At 37.6% G+C, this 18,036-nt stretch overlaps 3 protein-coding genes and 1 pseudogene across 4 annotated transcripts; 2 read left to right on the top strand and 2 right to left on the bottom strand.

The window, feature by feature from the left end:
• Positions 8,875 to 10,220, bottom strand: LOC104698922 (receptor like protein kinase S.3-like). The gene is made up of 2 exons (XM_010414297.2): positions 10,214 to 10,220; positions 8,875 to 10,176 (listed from the first exon to the last, which is right to left on the bottom strand). The coding sequence occupies exons 1-2, from the start codon at positions 10,218 to 10,220 to the stop codon at positions 9,029 to 9,031; spliced, it is 1,155 nt and encodes a 384-aa protein (XP_010412599.2). The 3' UTR covers positions 8,875 to 9,028.
• Positions 10,435 to 12,293, bottom strand: LOC104790899 (low-temperature-induced 65 kDa protein-like). The gene is made up of 5 exons (XM_010516698.1): positions 12,152 to 12,293; positions 11,741 to 12,061; positions 11,150 to 11,643; positions 10,851 to 11,061; positions 10,435 to 10,757 (listed from the first exon to the last, which is right to left on the bottom strand). The coding sequence occupies exons 1-5, from the start codon at positions 12,252 to 12,254 to the stop codon at positions 10,714 to 10,716; spliced, it is 1,173 nt and encodes a 390-aa protein (XP_010515000.1). The 5' UTR covers positions 12,255 to 12,293; the 3' UTR covers positions 10,435 to 10,713.
• On the top strand, positions 12,867 to 17,396 carry LOC104790898 (protein TOC75-3, chloroplastic). 2 transcript variants are annotated; one of them, XM_010516696.1, is made up of 8 exons: positions 12,867 to 13,683; positions 14,622 to 15,072; positions 15,420 to 15,641; positions 15,728 to 15,835; positions 15,960 to 16,151; positions 16,230 to 16,478; positions 16,567 to 16,821; positions 16,916 to 17,396. In XM_010516696.1, the coding sequence occupies exons 1-8, from the start codon at positions 12,938 to 12,940 to the stop codon at positions 17,153 to 17,155; spliced, it is 2,463 nt and encodes an 820-aa protein (XP_010514998.1). In that variant the 5' UTR covers positions 12,867 to 12,937; the 3' UTR covers positions 17,156 to 17,396. The 2 variants fall into 2 exon arrangements, with proteins under 2 accessions (XP_010514998.1, XP_010514999.1); XM_010516697.1 differs by lacking the exon at positions 14,622 to 15,072 and having other exon boundaries at positions 12,867 to 14,134.
• The window catches only part of LOC104698921, a 4,878-nt pseudogene continuing 4,543 nt past the window's right edge, over positions 17,702 to 18,036 (top strand).

Below are 18,036 nucleotides of genomic sequence, written 5' to 3'. Positions count from 1 at the left end.
AAGTCATTTGAGCTGAGGGTTGATTCAGGGAAGCTGAAAAGAGGAAGTCTCACCTTGGATGTGAAGACCAGATGGAATTCAACATATACGATGTTGACAAATGCCCTAAAGTACAGAGTTGCTTTTGACAAGATGCTTCTAGAAGATAGGTTGTACCACAACTACTTCCTGGAATTAGACAATGGGAACAGACGTGTTGGACCTCCTGAATCAACTGACTGGAATGCAATTGAAAGGTAATCTACTGGACCTATCTTTATACTAACTTGTTTATTGCACTAAACCAATGTTTACACTTATTTACACTCTCATCTTTCTGTCGTAGGTTGGTGAAGTTTCTGGTGATTTTCTACAACTCCACTTTGGTTGTCTCTGCTTCCACCAACTTGAATGCGCATAAGTGTTATGGTGAGATTGTTACAATAGAGAGGAACCTCTCATTTCTGAGTAATAGCAGAGATGATGAGTTGAACAACAAGGCTGATGAAATGTTGAAGAAGTTTGTGAAGTATTGGGATGGAATGAAGAATATCAACAAGATGCTGATCATTGCAACTATGTTCGATCCAACAAATAAGATGAAGTTTGCGAAGATGTGTTTTGAGAAGCTGTATGGTGAAGATACTGTCGACTCCAAGGCTATGTGTGATTCAGTTTTCTATGTCCTCGACTTGATGTATAAGGAGTATGCTGATTTTTACAGCCATACAAATGGTGCATCTTCTCAGACTACCAAGGCGAAACAACATCAATCAATTGTGATTCCTGAGAAGATGGATTTGGTTGATGATTCGGGTTATGAGAGAATGGATATGGCTTATAAAGAGATGGTTGCTGACAACGCAGATGAAGAAGTAAGGCGTGAGTTAGAGATTTATCTCACAGATCCTGTTGAGAATCCAAAGCTTATTATGGGTGCAGAATTTGATGTGCTGTCTTGGTGGAGAGTGAATTCTTTCAAGTATCCTGTCTTGGCTGAGATGGCTAAAGATGTACTTGCTATGCAAGTTTCATCTGTTGCATCAGAGAGTGCTTTTAGCACTAGTGGTCGGATTTTAGACCCTCATAGGTCATGTCTGACTCATTACATGATTACTGAGCAATGGATGAGGCAAGATATCAAGAGTGATGCTGACCCTACAGCGATCACAAGTGCTCAACTGCTCTCAGAGTTTGAAATGTTTGATCATCTTGAGAATGGTAATCTTTAACAAATTTTGATATTCGTAAATGATAATACTTTGTTCTATAATTCTGTTTCTAACTTAATTTTAAAACTGTTTGCAGAGTTTGGTATTGGAGATGAAAATAATCTTGAGGCTTAGCTTATGTGGTCTTCTTATGTAGTGTTTTTTAAGGCATTGATTGCGGCAATAGTAAAGGTATATTGAAACTTTGCTGAATCATTCAAGTTAAACAATAGATGTCCTATGGTTTTTAATCGAAAGATATAGACTCATTCAATCTTCATTTGTTTCACAGGGACATGTAGCAGCACTGCAGCAGGGACCTTTTTGTTAGTGTGGATGCTTCTTCATTGTTCCCAATTTTCATCGGCTATTTGAATTTGTTCTATTTTTTGTTTTCAGTTGGTTGTGACTTGTGAGTTTATTGAACTTAATGTTATGGTATTTGGTTGTGTTATGATGAAACTTAATGTTATGGTTTTAATTTATTAATTAATCTTTATGGTTTTAATTTATGGTTTAATCGGTTATTTTGGTTATTTACATGAGTATTTATAATTTTATTCGGTTATCTTGGGTTTTATTCGGTTATTTTAGTACTTTGGTTACTGAAAATAACCAAACAAATTATAACCCGGAAAATTTTCGGGTTATTTCGGAATTTGTATTGGAGTAGAAAACCGCTCCGAACCCGGCCAGTTACTAACCGTACCGAACCAAATTTTTTGTAAATTACCGAATGGGATCTATAGGTCTTATACCGATTTACCCGAAACCCGATTGGGTAGAACTGAAACCCAATTGGGTACCTGATTGCCCAGGACTATTTATAACACTTGGCCACAACAAATCGGCTTTATTAGCCAAATCTACATATTCATAGAGAGCAAAACTTGATCCCTAGTGTGATGACTGCCAAGAGATGAATGACCAGTGAGTCTATCATGCAAATTATGCATTGTGTTAAAATTGTTTCTTCTACTATCAACAATGCAATACTTTATATGCACATTCATTTAATTTATACCTTACTTCAGTCCAGTGTCGCAATAAAAAGTTTAGACAGTCATATAACAAATATATGTAAATAAATAAAAATAAAACAGACTGTATTGTTTACAAAAAAATATAAAAAATACATCAAAATCAAAATGATAAAAAACACCTAAGAATTTTCATCAAGTTAATTTAATCAAAGTAAATTATTACTAAAAATTGTATATGAAAAAGTTGGTAGTTGATAAACTAAAGTTATTAGTAAATATGTACCATTTAAAAATATTAAAAAATAAACAGTTATTTTTACGAAAAGTTATGGTAAGGAGAAACAATCTTAAGAATATTAATTAAAATTGTATTACAACCATCTAAACGAGTAGTTGTATGAAAAAACAATAGCGAAAATAAAAATTACTAGATATTCACCCGCGATACACTGACTAATTTTTAATTTAAAATGTAAAATGTAATTTTTATTATATTAAGTATATATGTAGGTAATGTTTTGTAAATTTTCAGTGAACAATATGTTGCATCAATATATTATGTAGTGTATAAGTAGTGTGTTTTAGGTGTAGTGTGTTGTAGTAAAGTTAGGATGTCATAGTGTTAATTAAATTATATGTAGTATTAAATGTACAGTTTTTTGTATGTGTCTATTTGGTTTGCAATGTATAAATAATAGTATTTGAAATTATTTTGAAACCCAAAAGATGCATTAGTAATAGAAAAGTCTAATATCTCGTTTTGTTTCATTTCTGCTAGTTTGTTTGAAATTATTCTTACCACTGAATCTGACAAAACCAACTTAAGCGTTTCACCAGTGTTTTGAGTATACTGACGCCATGCATAGATGACCTTCACTTGGACACTCTATGCGGTTTTGTAGGGTCGAACATCTTTCAAGAAAGCAAAAGTAACAGCCATAGGGAATTAAAACAAAGACTGTTTAAGGTTTATTGTGTTGTTGTAAAGCTGTGATTGGTTATGCATAATCAGGTTTTAGATTTTAAATATTTATAGGCTGACGATTAGGTCGACCCAACACCTCCAAATAATATGAACAAGCGAGTAATTAAGGAGATAATAACTTTGATTTGCTTTTTGCGGAATAATTATGGAATAGGATATATTTTGTGATTCAATTTTGTTTCCTTTAATTGATTTTGAAGATAAATTATTGGAGGGAAATATTTGGGAATCAAGAAGTTACATCGCAAATCTCGGCTGTAATCATTGTCCAAAGTAGCCAAAAATTTTAGCCTTGTAGTAGGCTTGGGCCTTCGTAAGAGAGAATAATCTAATCAAACCATATTTATAAATTAAAATCAAAAATATTTAATGACAATGACATGCTTGTAAAGCTATGTTGTTTTGTTGGATGAAAGGTATTCTGTTTCATATTACAATATTGGCCAGGCTGGATTGTGGAGAATTTCTATCCATGAAGATCAAGGCATATCAAAGGCACTTCAAACGTTTGGATGAATCAAAATAAAGTTAATTATACGAGGTAAAGTGAGCCGTAAAAAAGCAAGCAATGGAAAAATGGTAGATCAATACTCTATAGTATAAAATTTATAAAATTTAAACGTTTTATTTACGAAATCATTCACAAACCAAAAAATTGAGGCAAGTTAGTTCAAGAGTGATGGAGAGATAATGTTTAGTATGTTTAGTATTTAGAGTTTAGGGTTTAGAATTTAGTTATTTTGTATATAGATAAGAATATTACCGAAAATGGATTACAAGAGAGGGTATTTCTTTTAAAATTATTCGTTGTTAAGTATTACTTTTAGATGATGAAAGTAAAATTATATTAAAATATTATAGTTAAACCGTAATATGAAAATTAATTTTCAAGACATATATTAACAATTGCATTTACAGTTTATATACAATTGAACAGAAACTTCGTTCTTTATTTCAAATTAATAATGCATACATAACCCACAGATCGCGTGAGCTACTTTCTAATATATATTCAATGCTTCGGAAGATCCTAATTAAAATTATATTAAAATATTATAGTTAAACTGTAATATGAAAATTAATTTTCAAGACACATATTAACAATTACATGTACAATTCATATACAACTGAATAGAAACTTCCTTCTTTACTTCAAATTAATAATGCATACATAACTCACAAATCGCGTGGGCTATTTTATATATATATATATATATATATATATTTAACGCTTCACAAGATCCTTATGACAGTTATCGAGAAGGTGAATCGCATGATCTCTTAGCTCTCGACGATTAAGGAACATACACATACATTTTTTCTCGAACAAATACGGAACTGACAACATTGTCTATGCATACTATATTGGCTAGTATTCATAACCTTTTGCATCTTCAAAGGTCTCTGTCACAACTACCCACAAAAGCAACTTTGACCGGGTTTATAAATGATGTCAAAAGTACGACGAAGGCGAAGGCGATGGACATCAATGTAATGATCTTCATGTCTGATATAATAAAAGATGGTGGAAAGTCCCAATCAAAACAAGAACTATTGAATTTGATAAATTCGAGTTTTGCTGTGGACTTCCAACTCAAAACCAATTGGCAATTAGTGGATTGACCCTAATTCTTTATATATTAATGATAGTCTCTTCAAACTTCTGATGTGGGACTTAGATTATATCCCAAAAATCTTCCCTTCACCAAGGACCACATGTGGGATATTAACACGTCTCCTCGAGATGATAACTCCATCTCGAACTGATCTCACTTGGACCGATAATAAACACTTTTTTGGGCCTCTTACTTGGGTTAACAAGAGGTATGTTCGTATCCACTTTTCTATGTCCACCAGAACTTGAACCTTATGCTATGCTACCATGATAGATTGATGAGAGTAAGAACACACAATGTGTTAAAAGGAAGAATATTGTATTAGACTCTCATAATCATATAATGTTACAACTTATGTTCTCTTATATACACAAAGTATTTCCTAAATTAAGATAATGTAAATGTAAATAATATATTTAGATAAATGTAAATATTCCAACTATATCTTCTAGATTTTTTTCAATCTTCATAATTTACTTATTCTTGGCTTTGTCATCTCGAAGTTGATTTCCGGTTCTCCATATCCCAATAGAATTGTTCTATGTTGTTTGTTATTGTATTTTACGTGTTGAAATAGAAAATCGGAAACTGTGATTCCTACAACGTTGGAATTATGAAAGGTGGAAATTGATTCCTATAGACAAGGGAGGACGATAATTATAATTTTCTTTAGAAAGTAAAACAGTGGATTTGCTGAAAAGAAAACCAATTCAATAGTCTTTATTTTTTTGAATCTAATGTTAAATTATATTCAAAGAAAAATAGCGTTTTTACATCTAATGCATCAGTTGTTTGAACAAAATTTAAGAGTTTAAATTAGCTTAAGATAGAAACCAATCTCAGATTCTAGTGTGAAACCAAGCCTGAAGTCCATTGTCGGACCTCATGTCCCCTTGTCGTTGAATAGCCAAAAATTTGATCTCGAACTTGGCGGTAAATCCACTTGATTAACTGCGCTGGGGTATTCGGGTGCTGACCATGCCGTCTTCCATTCCTTTGAAAAGTGTAGCAAGTGAAAAACCTGCCCAAACGAGCCAGGTGATTGTCGGCTAAGAATGTGAGGAGCTGGTGCCAATCGGTTGTGTAACATGAGCGAAACACTCCCTTAGCCGTTCCACACTTCTAAAGAAAACCTACAGGCAAAGAACATATGAGATCTGGTATCAAGACTTTGTTGACAAAGCACACAGGTCCCCGTAGCCCCAATATTCCACCGCATCATTCGATCCCCTGTTGCCAATTTATCATGAACTGCTAACCAGGTACAAAACGTATACCTCCGAGTGGCATGCAGAAACCAAATCGCTTGGTACCAGGACACCTCTGCAGAAGTGCGACGAATATGATTCCAAGTGTCTGCCGTAGAAAACTCCAACTTGTAATTATCTGCCCTACCTTTCCATAGAAACAAATCAGCCTCGTCTGTTCTACAATGGTACTACGAGCGTAATACAGCCTCGATGGAGAGGAGGTGTGGGAGACGAGGTCGCCTCCTACGCCTAGCAGACCATGCCTCCGCCACTGTCATTGTGAGCCCAATCCCCAAATCTGTAGCTCCCCTAACTCCTGCCACATCGACTAAACGACTTAAAGACGACCAAGTATCAAACCAAAACGAGGCCAGCTTCCCATTTCCCACCTCCACCTTACACAGGGTTGAAGCCACTACTCTATACTTCAGGATCTTCCTCCAAATCCAATAGCCCACTCATGTGTTCTCTTTAACCGACCATAACGACCTCCCCTTTAACAAATAACGATCCACCCATTGTACCCCAAGGAATTTCCATGGGAGAGTATCCTCCAAACTAACTTAAGACAACACACATCATTCACCTCCTTCAAACTACGAAGAACAAGCCCTCCCTCCCACCGTGGCTTGCACACAACATCCCACTGCAACTTAGTTTTTTTAGGATTTTAATCAGTTTCGGACCACAAAAATGCAGAGCAAAGTTTTTCCACTTCTCTAAGACAAGCTCAAGGTAGTCGAAAAGCACTGAACCAGAAGTTGCAAACACTCCATAAAACCGAACTGAACAAATTAAAACGAGCTGCAAATGAGAGGTATCGAGATGTCCAAGAGCCAATCCGCTTGCGAATCTGTTCAAGGAGAGGGGTGTAATCAGCAGTAGTAAAACCTTTAGTCAGCAGAGGCAGACCCAAATATTGAACAGGCAGCTCTCCCACCACAAAAGCGAACTGATTCTCTATCAATTGATGGTCCACAACAGACACGCCTGCAAGATATACTGTCGATTTCTCCATGCTTATCTTGAGACCCAAAATCTTGGCAAACTGATCAAAAATGGACACAATACCCTCAATGGAGCGGGGTTTCCCATCAGATAGTACCATTAGGTCATCAGCAAAGCTTAAGTGGGTCAGGTTAAGAGCTTGACACCGCGGATGGTAACCAAAATGGCTGCACCAGCGGCGGAGTCTAACAGTTTTGATAGAACATCCATACAAATAACAATCAAATAGGGAGAAAGAGAACACCCTTGCCATAGTCCCCGGGCACTTTGAAAATACTCCGTTAGCTCACCATCCACTTGAACAGAGAAAGATGCAATTGTTATACATAGTTTAATCCAATAGATAAACTCTGGTGGGAACTGTAAAGCTGAGAGGAGATTCAAGAGGAAAGACCATTGAACTGAATCAAAAGCCTTGGAAATATCAATCTTTATCGCACAACGCTCCGATATTGTCTCTTTGTGATAGTGTTTAACCAATTCTATTGCTAGCAACACATTTTCGATTAACAATCGGTCTTTCACAAAGGCCGATTGATTTCCTGCAATGAAACTAGGCAACACCACCTTTAACCGATTTGTAAGGATTTTTGAAATAACCTTATAGAGAACATTACAACAAGAAATATGTATATAATCTCTCATCTCCATCGTCTCCAATTTTTTTGGTATAAGAGCTAATATAGTAGAATTGATTCCTTTTGACAAAAAACCTTTGACCAATGGCTTCAAACATTTCAATTTTTTTGTGGAAACGAAACAGTGTCGATGTAGATAAAAAAGAGACCGAGTGGTCTTCCAGTAAGAATCAATCAACGGCCAAAACTCATCCATTAGGAAGCTTAGAGAAGCGTAGGCCGTTCAAATTGTAAATGTCCTCAGTAGTCCTTTTGGTTATCAAGTTATTGGCAATAATGCAAAATGCAGGTGTCTCCTTAAGCAATTTTGAATTCAAAAAAAAAAAACACACACACTTATAAGTTATAATCATACACGTATTTTATATTAAATTACTTATTGAATCTGAAAAACAAAATTAGAATTCTATATATAGAAATCTAGTGTTATTCAATTTTAAAAAAAATAGATTCTTTTAATTCTATTGTTATTCAAGTTATTGGTTTTAGAGTTCTGTTAAATGCAAGAATTTTTCAATATTAAGATGGTTCTAATAACAATATGGTTTGATTATAATTTAACAGAAAACAAAGACAAAAACGTGAAGAAACAATTCTCACATTTTGTGGTGTGATTTGGATAAAATTTATCAAATGCTTAATTTCAGTCACTGAACAATTCCTACTAAAGTACTATGATCCTCACTTGTAAGAATGATCTAATCAAAAAAATTAGGAGATATGGATAAATACTATTAGGAAGTTTATTGGTTCATGTATTTTTATTGTTTTAAAATATAAAACAGATGATTTGTTATTGGATATTTAATTTTAAACTATTTGTTGAAATCATGTATTATTCACTCAATAACTTATTGTTAATGGATTTGAAAGTGAAAAATAGAATGAGTCAAATCCGTGAGTAAACCATGTTATTTAAAATCCATCTGATTTAAATATCATAAGTATTTTTAAAAGAGAACAACTAATTGCTTAAGCGAGATGATTTACAACAATACTTCCCCTACTGTGGATGCAATGGAGAGGAATAGAGCTTCTTAAAGCTATATTTTGAGAATCTGCTATCGAAAATTACATAACAATCAACTCACTACTTTGTGACATGATTGTAACCCTTTTGTTAAAAAATTTCATAGCATTATAACATTACAACAAGCGTGGCCGGACCATAGGTACGTATTTGATCTATCAATGTGTATACATAGTGGACAGATGTAAAGTTGGAAAAACTGTAAAAAATGTTGCGAAAACTATTTACCGTTCTTCCAATGATGTTGTTTCTTGGTTTGTGCGCATTTTTGTAGGCTTTTGAGAGAAGTGGACTGATCTGTTCTTTCCGGGCACTAGACGAAGTGGTGCTACGCAAGAACTTCATTGTACGGTGTTGGAATACTGATCCCGGGTGTGTCTGGAGGCATCTCAGGCAAAACATCATTTCCTTCAAGATAGTTTACCACTTGGGACATACTAGGCCTGTCCTCTGGATTGTATTGTGCACAGAGTAGTCCAAGCTTCAGTACCAACTCTATCTCCTTGCAGACGTAATCTCCTTCCAATCTAGCATCGCGGGCACCAGCTAAGTTCCCTCTTTTCCAGCATTGACACACCCAGCTGATTAGGTTAAACTCTTCAGGCTTCCCGGGATACTCTATGAACATTCTTCCACACGCAAACTCAAGTAGTAATGCTCCGAATGAATAAACATCTGCTTTGGTTGTTGGCATTCCTGTTATGATTAGCTCTGGTGCCACATACCCTACGCTTCCAAGCATTGGATTCCTGTTTGTGCCGAACCTAGCTAGACCGAAATCTAGCCGCCCGTTTAAATCCTCATCCAAGAGTACATTTGCGGCTTTAACATCTCGGTGGAGAACAATCTGTTCGTGCAAATAGACAAGTGCTGAAGCCACTCCTTTGATGATGTGAAGCCTTTGGGACCAACTAAGGTTAGGCCTTTCGTCGTTAAATAAGAATTCGTCGAGGTTTCCATAAGGCATATAATCATAGACCAAGAGTAATTCACCTTTTCTTCTGCAGTATCCTAAGAGCTGCACAAGGTTTTTGTGCCTTAACTTCCCAATACCAACAATCTGAGAAACCAGGTTCTTGGTATCTTGTTCTGCATCCAAAGAAACTTTCTTTACAGCAATATGTGCATTGGAAGAGAGCTTTCCTTTGTAGACTGTACCGTTTGCCTCTGTACCGATCAGCTCGCTCTCTTTGAACCCTTTGGTGGCTTTGTAGAGAGCTTTGTAAGAGAACCTCTGAGGGCTGTAATCTTCCTCCCATTCTTCTCGGACTTCTTCGTACTTGCTGTTCACATACATTGATCTTAATGCTGCTCCCATTCTCAAAAGATACACTTTAATATCTATTGTCAGATTACTGCAGGTTCTCAAGAAAGCTTTTAACCGATTTTGTGAATGCCATTGTTGTGTCTGTTGCAACTTTGTCAAGCCGTATCTGTTTGGTGGTTCGTGTGTTGTGGACAATGAGTTGCAGACCACTTACTTTTCAAGAGAAAGTCAACTGTGTTACCAGACCGTCCATTCTCGTTCTTTAATGGTATAATTAATCTCTTAAATTGGTAATTTAATCATACTAGTTGCGCTTAGAAGATTTCAGTATCATTGAATGCAATTTATATTGCAACAACATTGAACATGTTCATCTGTTTGATCACCTGGATATATTTAATATTCATATATATATATATATATATATATATATATATTTGTGAAGATGAAATATTTTTTTCTTATTTCAGAAGTCAACTACAGTACAAGAAGGAAGGAAACAAAAAACCAAACAAAATGTTTTTGTCTCCTCAGCACAGAGTAGTAAAAGAAAGAACAAAAAAACACAAAAAGATGTATTAGAATCTTGAATCTCTTATGTATACAACAGACTTCAGCTAATATGAATCTTGGTTTTGGTATGATAACAATATTACTAATAGGGGGAAAAGAGGACTGTATATATAGAAAAGCCTCTTTCATACATAGAGGGGTTTGTTAAATGATACAGAGGATGTTTTTTTTTTTTAGTTTGGTTGAAGTATCTTCCCGTGATTTTCTTCTTCAACAACTGCACCAGAACAACTGGATCAGTATAAAAATTTAGGTTTATAAAACTATTATATCAAATTTGTTTTCATTACTGCCTAAAATAGGAACTCACTTTCATTCGTGTTGGCTAAAAGGGGGGCTTTGTTGTCTGCTGAATTTGGAGCAGGTAAGGAGGTTGTGGCTGCACCAAAACTAGTAGCCTGAGAAGAAGCTTTACGAGGACTGATAGCTTTAGATATCACTCGAGAAAGTTCTCTATCGTCTTCGCTAGGCTCAAACTTCTGGGATATGTATTCCTTCATTGATACTCCTTTGTCCCACACCTAGTCACCACAAACACAAGATCATTGACTGATGCATTTACCCTAAAGCCTAAAGGGCACAAACACATATATAAACAAGTTATATCACCTTAGTATTGAAGCCAGTTGGCTGGTTAGTTCCAGCAGTGTTTATTTCTGAAACATCATTTATATCTTCATCTGGCTCTGTTGATTCAGGAAAAGCCATATCTTGAATCTTCTTAGTTATAGCGTTAGTTGCGTCAGAAACTTTGGCATAAGCAGGTGCTAGCTTCTCTGTCACGGTTTCTGTTACGGTCTTGCTTGGACTAATAGGTTCCTGGCTTGTGCACTCTTTCTCTGTCTTCTCAGCCATGGATCCTCCTGTTAACGTTGTTGTGTCAGAATGAACAGGTTTCTCTTGCTTGACATCAGACAAAACATTCTTCTCAGAGATCACAGGATGTTCTGTGTTGGAACCAGTACAATCTTTTTGCTCTTGTTCAGCGTCGTGTTTGGCTGGGAGAACAGACAAGACATTCGTCTCAGTGATCACAGGGTTTTCCCGGGGATGCTGCATAGCAGTCTTCTTTAACTCTTCAGGTGCCTTCTTTGATTCATACACTGAAAACAACACAAGAAGGTAGATCAGTCTAAAGCAATTTCAAAACAAAGATGGTTACGTTTGTTAATTATGAAGCTTTGCTTAATTTTGATTTACTTGGGGCTCCAAGATATTCAGGATCTTCTTCTTCTTCAACTTCTCCTCCTCCATCTTCTCTGATTTTACGGTCTTTCGACTTGTCACGTGGTGAAAGTGATGCATAACCTCCTTCTCTAACTTCATGGTCTTCGGATCTGCTAAACGGTGACATGGTCGCGTCACCATCTTCATCATGTCTCTTCTTGGTGCTGAGGCTGTGCTGCAGTTTTTTCGCTTTATCCTTCATTTTGGAGAACAAAGATTTCTTGTGGTGGGAATGTTCTCCTTCATTTTCCTTTCTTGGTGAACCAGAAGGCGACCTCTTTGAAGCTTCACCAGCTGAAAAAAAACACCAAGATTATTGCGATCAAAAATCAATTAAATCACAAACAAATTAAAACGGATCATATCTTGCAGAGAACTACTTACATTGAGAACGCTGGCTAAGTGTTGAGAGGCTGGGATTACCAGAATGATCAACATGTGTTTTTAAGCTTTCGAGCTCAGCTACCGGGTCAAGTTGACGCGACATTTGATAAAAAGGCAAATTTTTTTAACAAATTTAGTTCTTCTGTTTGGGAACTCTGATCCTTAGAGAACAGCATAGGATAAATATAAGAAAACAAAAGTTTCTGTGCATGTCCACATTAGTCTTTGTTTCTCCGAGGTTCTTGGACAGACCATAAGAAACAATGCTTAAAATAGCCACCGCCTAAGAAATTGGAGACGCCATAATAAATGGAAGCTAGAGAAAGCCATGGCCTGAGAAATTGACGTTTTGAGCTTAATTATAGGACTCACATTCATAAAAGTTTTCTCCAAAGAAAAAAAAAAAATGGAACCAGAAATTACAAAGACACTTTTTATTACTACAAGACTCAAACAAGACTGTTTCTGAACTTTATCACGACTGTCACAACTGAAACTTAAATAGCTCTAGGGTCAGTCCAAAGCATAGTCATAACTCATAACTTGTATACACTATTTTTTTTTTGTGTCCCCCTCACATAACATGCATACTGTTTACAGCTAGAGAAAACGGCACGAGGTTCTTTTGTTCATACACAAAACGGAATGTAGTCTAAATGAAAGTATCTCTTTCTTTACCTGCTTAAAACCCAAAAGTAGACTTCTTTCGCCGAAGCCAAAAAGTACACTACCTTCTTCTTCTTCGTCTCGCTAAAACCTTATCTATCCCTCTTCCTTTCTCCGCCCATGGCCGCCTTCTCCGTCAACGGGCAGCTTATCCCGGCGGCGACTAGCTCTACCAATTCTTATCCTCTCTCTTCTCGCAGGAAATTTATTTCGCCTTCCACATCTCGTCTTCCTCGCTTCTCCTCACCATCTCCTCGCGTCCCGTCGATAAAATGCAGCAGTAGCAGCTTACCTAGCCGAGATACTGAGCCTTCTTCGAAGGATTCTCTCCTTAAAAACCTAGCGAAACCTCTAGCCGTAGCCTCAGTCTCGTCCGCTGCTTCCTTGTTTCTATTCCGAATCTCGAATCTTCCGTCGGTTCTGACCGGTGGAGGTGGAGGTGGAGGTGGAGGAGGAGATGGGAATTTCGGTGGGTTTGGTGGTGGAGGCGGTGATGGAGATGGTGGATTTTGGGGGAAATTGTTTTCTCCGGCTCCGGCGGTTGCTGATGAGGAACAATCACCGGATTGGGATTCTCATGGTTTGCCGGCGAACATCGTTGTGCAATTGAACAAGCTTAGTGGTTTCAAGAAGTATAAGGTTTCTGATATTATGTTCTTTGATCGACGGAGACAAACCACGATTGGTACTGAAGACTCCTTCTTCGAGATGGTCTCGATTCGTCCCGGCGGTGTTTACACTAAAGCTCAATTGCAGAAGGAGCTTGAAACCCTAGCTACTTGTGGAATGTTCGAGAAGGTTGATTTGGAAGGGAAAACGAAACCTGACGGAACCCTAGGTGTTACCATCTCCTTTGCTGAGAGTACATGGCAATCTGCTGATAGGTTCCGATGTATCAACGTTGGGCTGATGGTGCAATCGAAGCCGATTGAGATGGACTCGGATATGACTGATAAAGAGAAGCTTGAGTATTACAGGAGCTTGGAGAAGGACTACAAGAGGAGAATCGATAGGGCGCGTCCGTGTTTGTTGCCTGCACCTGTGTATGGTGAGGTGATGCAGATGCTGAGGGACCAAGGGAAAGTGAGTGCGAGGCTTTTGCAGAGGATTAGGGACCGTGTTCAGAAATGGTACCATGACGAAGGGTATGCTTGTGCTCAAGTTGTGAATTTTGGGAATTTGAACACTAAGGAGGTTGTTTGTGAAGTTGTGGAAGGTGATATTACTCAGCTGGTGATTCAGTTTCAAGATAAGCTCGGGAATGTGGTTGAAGGGAACACTCAAGTTCCTGTGGTGCGCAGGGAATTGCCTAAGCAGGTATGTTTTACATGTTCTGCTGTGTTAGATGTGTCATTAGTTATGTTTAGGTCGTTGTTGATGTGATCAGTGATTCTGGTAGTAAAATTTGATGGTCTAGTTTGGTATAGGATTATGATGACGAAAGTGTAGTTATGTTATAGACTGATGAAGATCAGGATAATTTGACAGACTTTTAACTCGAACTTGCTATTTTAAGTATGATGGTTGCAAAAGGTTTAATCGCTACAATGAACACACATTACAAATGTTCCATATCTCATTGTTCCATGTCTGGTTGTAATATATCTCATTTCTTATGTTAGTTTTGGTGATAGTATCTATGTTTCGTTGTTTTTTGTTGACAGCTCCGCCAAGGCTATGTTTTCAACATTGAAGCTGGGAAACAAGCTCTTAGGAACATCAACTCATTAGGTTTGTTCTCTAATATTGAAGTCAATCCACGCCCAGATGAGAAAAATGAAGGGGGAATTATCGNTGAGAGTACATGGCAATCTGCTGATAGGTTCCGATGTATCAACGTTGGGCTGATGGTGCAGTCGAAGCCGATTGAGATGGACTCGGATATGACTGATAAAGAGAAGCTTGAGTATTACAGGAGCTTGGAGAAGGACTACAAGAGGAGAATCGATAGGGCGCGTCCGTGTTTGTTGCCTGCACCTGTGTATGGTGAGGTGATGCAGATGCTCAGGGATCAAGGGAAAGTGAGTGCGAGGCTTTTGCAGAGGATTAGGGACCGTGTTCAGAAATGGTACCATGACGAAGGGTATGCTTGTGCTCAAGTTGTGAATTTTGGGAATTTGAACACTAAGGAGGTTGTTTGTGAAGTTGTGGAAGGTGATATAACTCAGCTGGTGATTCAGTTTCAAGATAAGCTCGGGAATGTGGTTGAAGGGAACACTCAAGTTCCTGTGGTGCGCAGGGAATTGCCTAAGCAGGTATGTTTTACATGTTCTGCTGTGTTAGATGTGTCATTAGTTATGTTTAGGTCGTTGTTGATGTGATCAGTGATTCTGGTAGTAAAATTTGATGGTCTAGTTTGGTATAGGATTATGATGACGAAAGTGTAGTTATGTTATAGACTGATGAAGATCAGGATAATTTGACAGACTTTTAACTCGAACTTGCTATTTTAAGTATGATGGTTGCAAAAGGTTTAATCGCTACAATGAACACACATTACAAATGTTCCATATCTCATTGTTCCATGTCTGGTTGTAATATATCTCATTTCTTATGTTAGTTTTGGTGATAGTATCTATGTTTCGTTGTTTTTTGTTGACAGCTCCGCCAAGGCTATGTTTTCAACATTGAAGCTGGGAAACAAGCTCTTAGGAACATCAACTCATTAGGTTTGTTCTCTAATATTGAAGTCAATCCACGCCCAGATGAGAAAAATGAAGGGGGAATTATCGTTGAGATCAAACTGAAAGAGCTAGAGCAGAAGTCAGCTGAAGTCAGTACTGAATGGAGTATCGTTCCTGGGCGCGGAGGAGCTCCCACACTGGTATGAATCCTTCTTACTGGAACAAGTACAGATTGTCAAATTTGGATATTCCATTGAGTTTGATTGTCATCGTTTATATGCATCAGGCTTCATTCCAGCCAGGTGGGTCTGTTACTTTCGAACATCGAAACCTCCAGGGTCTTAATAGGTCTCTCATGGGTTCAGTGACCACTAGCAACTTCTTGAATCCTCAGGTACATTCTATCAGCTTACATAGTTGATACATATATGGCTCAATTATTAGATTGATACCATCTATCTATTTCTGTTGTTATGTGCTATGTACAAACCTTATGTTATTTTTTTTTCTTTCTTCAGGATGATCTTTCGTTTAAGCTTGAGTATGTGCACCCGTATCTCGATGGTGTTTACAATCCTCGTAACCGTACATTCAAGACGAGCTGCTTCAACAGCCGCAAACTTAGCCCAGTATTTACTGGAGGACCCGGTGTTGAGGAAGTGCCACCAATTTGGGTTGATCGAGCTGGTCTCAAAGCTAATATAACTGAGGTAAGCTTGCCAATACTCAGGGCCATAGTTAACAAGTTTTTTCCTAGAAACACTTAACTGAAACATACTTTCGTGCAGAACTTCACACGTCAGAGTAAGTTTACATATGGACTTGTGATGGAGGAGATAACAACCCGAGATGAAAGCAGTCACATTGCTGCAAATGGTCAGAGACTACTACCTAGCGGTGGAATCAGTGCTGATGGACCTCCAACAACTCTCAGTGGTACCGGTATCGATCGGATGGCTTTTCTACAAGCCAACATCACCCGCGACAATACCAAATTTATTAATGGGGCAGTAGTTGGAGAGAGAACTGTCTTTCAGGTTTGCTTAACCAATAATCAAATTAGATTATAATTATGAGTCATGTGTATACTCTGTAAGCTTTACAAAATGTATTTGCAAATCACAGGTTGATCAGGGACTGGGTATTGGGAGCAAATTCCCATTCTTCAACCGCCACCAGTTAACCATGACAAAATTCATTCAGCTGCTGCAAGTAGAAGAAGGCGCTGGTAAGCCACCACCACCAGTTCTAGTCCTCCACGGGCATTACGGAGGCTGCGTTGGCGACCTTCCAAGCTACGATGCTTTTGTCCTCGGTGGTCCGTACTCCGTCCGTGGCTACAATATGGGTGAGATTGGCGCTGCTAGAAACATTGCCGAGGTAATACAGCATACACATGAAACAAAAACAGTATTTTTTTATTTTTTTTTCTAAAACAGAGAAATGTGTGTTTAATTACTTTTACGGGTTGCAGGTCAGTGCTGAGATCAGAATACCTGTGAAGAATACGCATGTCTACGCCTTTGTTGAGCACGGAAATGATTTAGGAAGCTCAAAGGACGTGAAGGGAAACCCTACAGCAGTCTACAGGAGAACGGGACAGGGTTCATCCTACGGTGCAGGTGTGAAACTCGGATTGGTCCGGGCGGAGTATGCTGTAGATCACAACAACGGAACCGGTGCTCTGTTCTTCCGGTTTGGAGAGAGGTATTAAGGATAATGGAGAAGTTCATGTAATCCACACCTTAGGCTTTCCAATTTCTCTCTTAAGGATGTGCTATTTTTCTATATATATATTTTTTTTTTCTTGTGGTTTTTTGTTTCTACATCTTTTTTCAATAATTGCTTAATGTTAGTGTTTGCTGACGTTGATGAGTTGTGTTGAGAATCGGGAAAGCTTTTCTGCTTCGTAATATTCATTGTTTCGTAAAATCAGAGACACTGATTTGAGCTTTCTTATGATTCCTGAAAATGGTTCCTTCTTTGATATTTGAGTTTTCTTTTTTTTTGAGTAATGTTGCATAATAATAAACATGTTACCCACCAGACCACAACATTTCACTCGGTCCCACGTTTACTAGTGTTTATAGAAAATACGATGTCAATGTGTAGATATTTTTGACGAAAAATTTGAAACTTTCAACAACAGAATATAACGTATAGTTGACAAATGAAATTTGCTGTCACTTTCTGCATCTGAGTTCTTCTATAAAATTACCAACAGGGGATAGTGTCAAAAAACAAACAACCACAACCTGTGTCAAAAGGCTTTAAGAAAACTTGAAATTGTTGACAGTATCTAGGAAAACAAATCTTCAATCTTGTCCATATTTTGAAATCCTTCAACTCTGATTCCTTTGAGATGGTAGATGCTATCACGGGATTCGTTGTGGGAAAGATCGGCAACTATCTCATAGAAGAAGCATCGATGTTTATGGGAGTCAACGAAGATCTAGAGTACCTGAAGACGGAGTTGACCTGTATCTAAGGTTATCTCAAAGATGTTGAAGCTCGAGAAAGAGAAGATGAAGTCTCGAAAGAGTGGACAAAACTTGTGTTGGACTTAGCATACGATGTTGAAGATGTTTTGGACTC

Source organism: Camelina sativa, chromosome 6 (assembly GCF_000633955.1).
Source record: "Camelina sativa cultivar DH55 chromosome 6, Cs, whole genome shotgun sequence".
NCBI lineage: Eukaryota > Viridiplantae > Streptophyta > Magnoliopsida > Brassicales > Brassicaceae > Camelina > Camelina sativa.
Note: the sequence above shows the minus strand (reverse complement) of the source record. Positions and strands in the feature narration are given on the sequence as shown.

What these genes read in the sequence shown, in the direction of transcription:
- LOC104790899 (XM_010516698.1), bottom strand. Translation starts at nt 12,254, where the DNA reads ATGTCGCGTCAACTTGACCCGGTAGCTGAGCTCGAAAGCTTAAAAACA. An exon ending in TGAATATCTTGGAGCCCCAA is followed by an intron (nt 11,644 to 11,740) that starts GTAAATCAAAAT and finishes TGTTGTTTTCAG; the next exon opens with TGTATGAATCAAAGAAGGCA. An exon ending in CAACTGGCTTCAATACTAAG is followed by an intron (nt 11,062 to 11,149) that starts GTGATATAACTT and finishes TGTGGTGACTAG; the next exon opens with GTGTGGGACAAAGGAGTATC.
- LOC104790898 (XM_010516696.1), top strand. Translation starts at nt 12,938, where the DNA reads ATGGCCGCCTTCTCCGTCAACGGGCAGCTTATCCCGGCGGCGACTAGC. An exon ending in GCAACTTCTTGAATCCTCAG is followed by an intron (nt 15,836 to 15,959) that starts GTACATTCTATC and finishes TTCTTTCTTCAG; the next exon opens with GATGATCTTTCGTTTAAGCT. An exon ending in GAGAGAGAACTGTCTTTCAG is followed by an intron (nt 16,479 to 16,566) that starts GTTTGCTTAACC and finishes TGCAAATCACAG; the next exon opens with GTTGATCAGGGACTGGGTAT.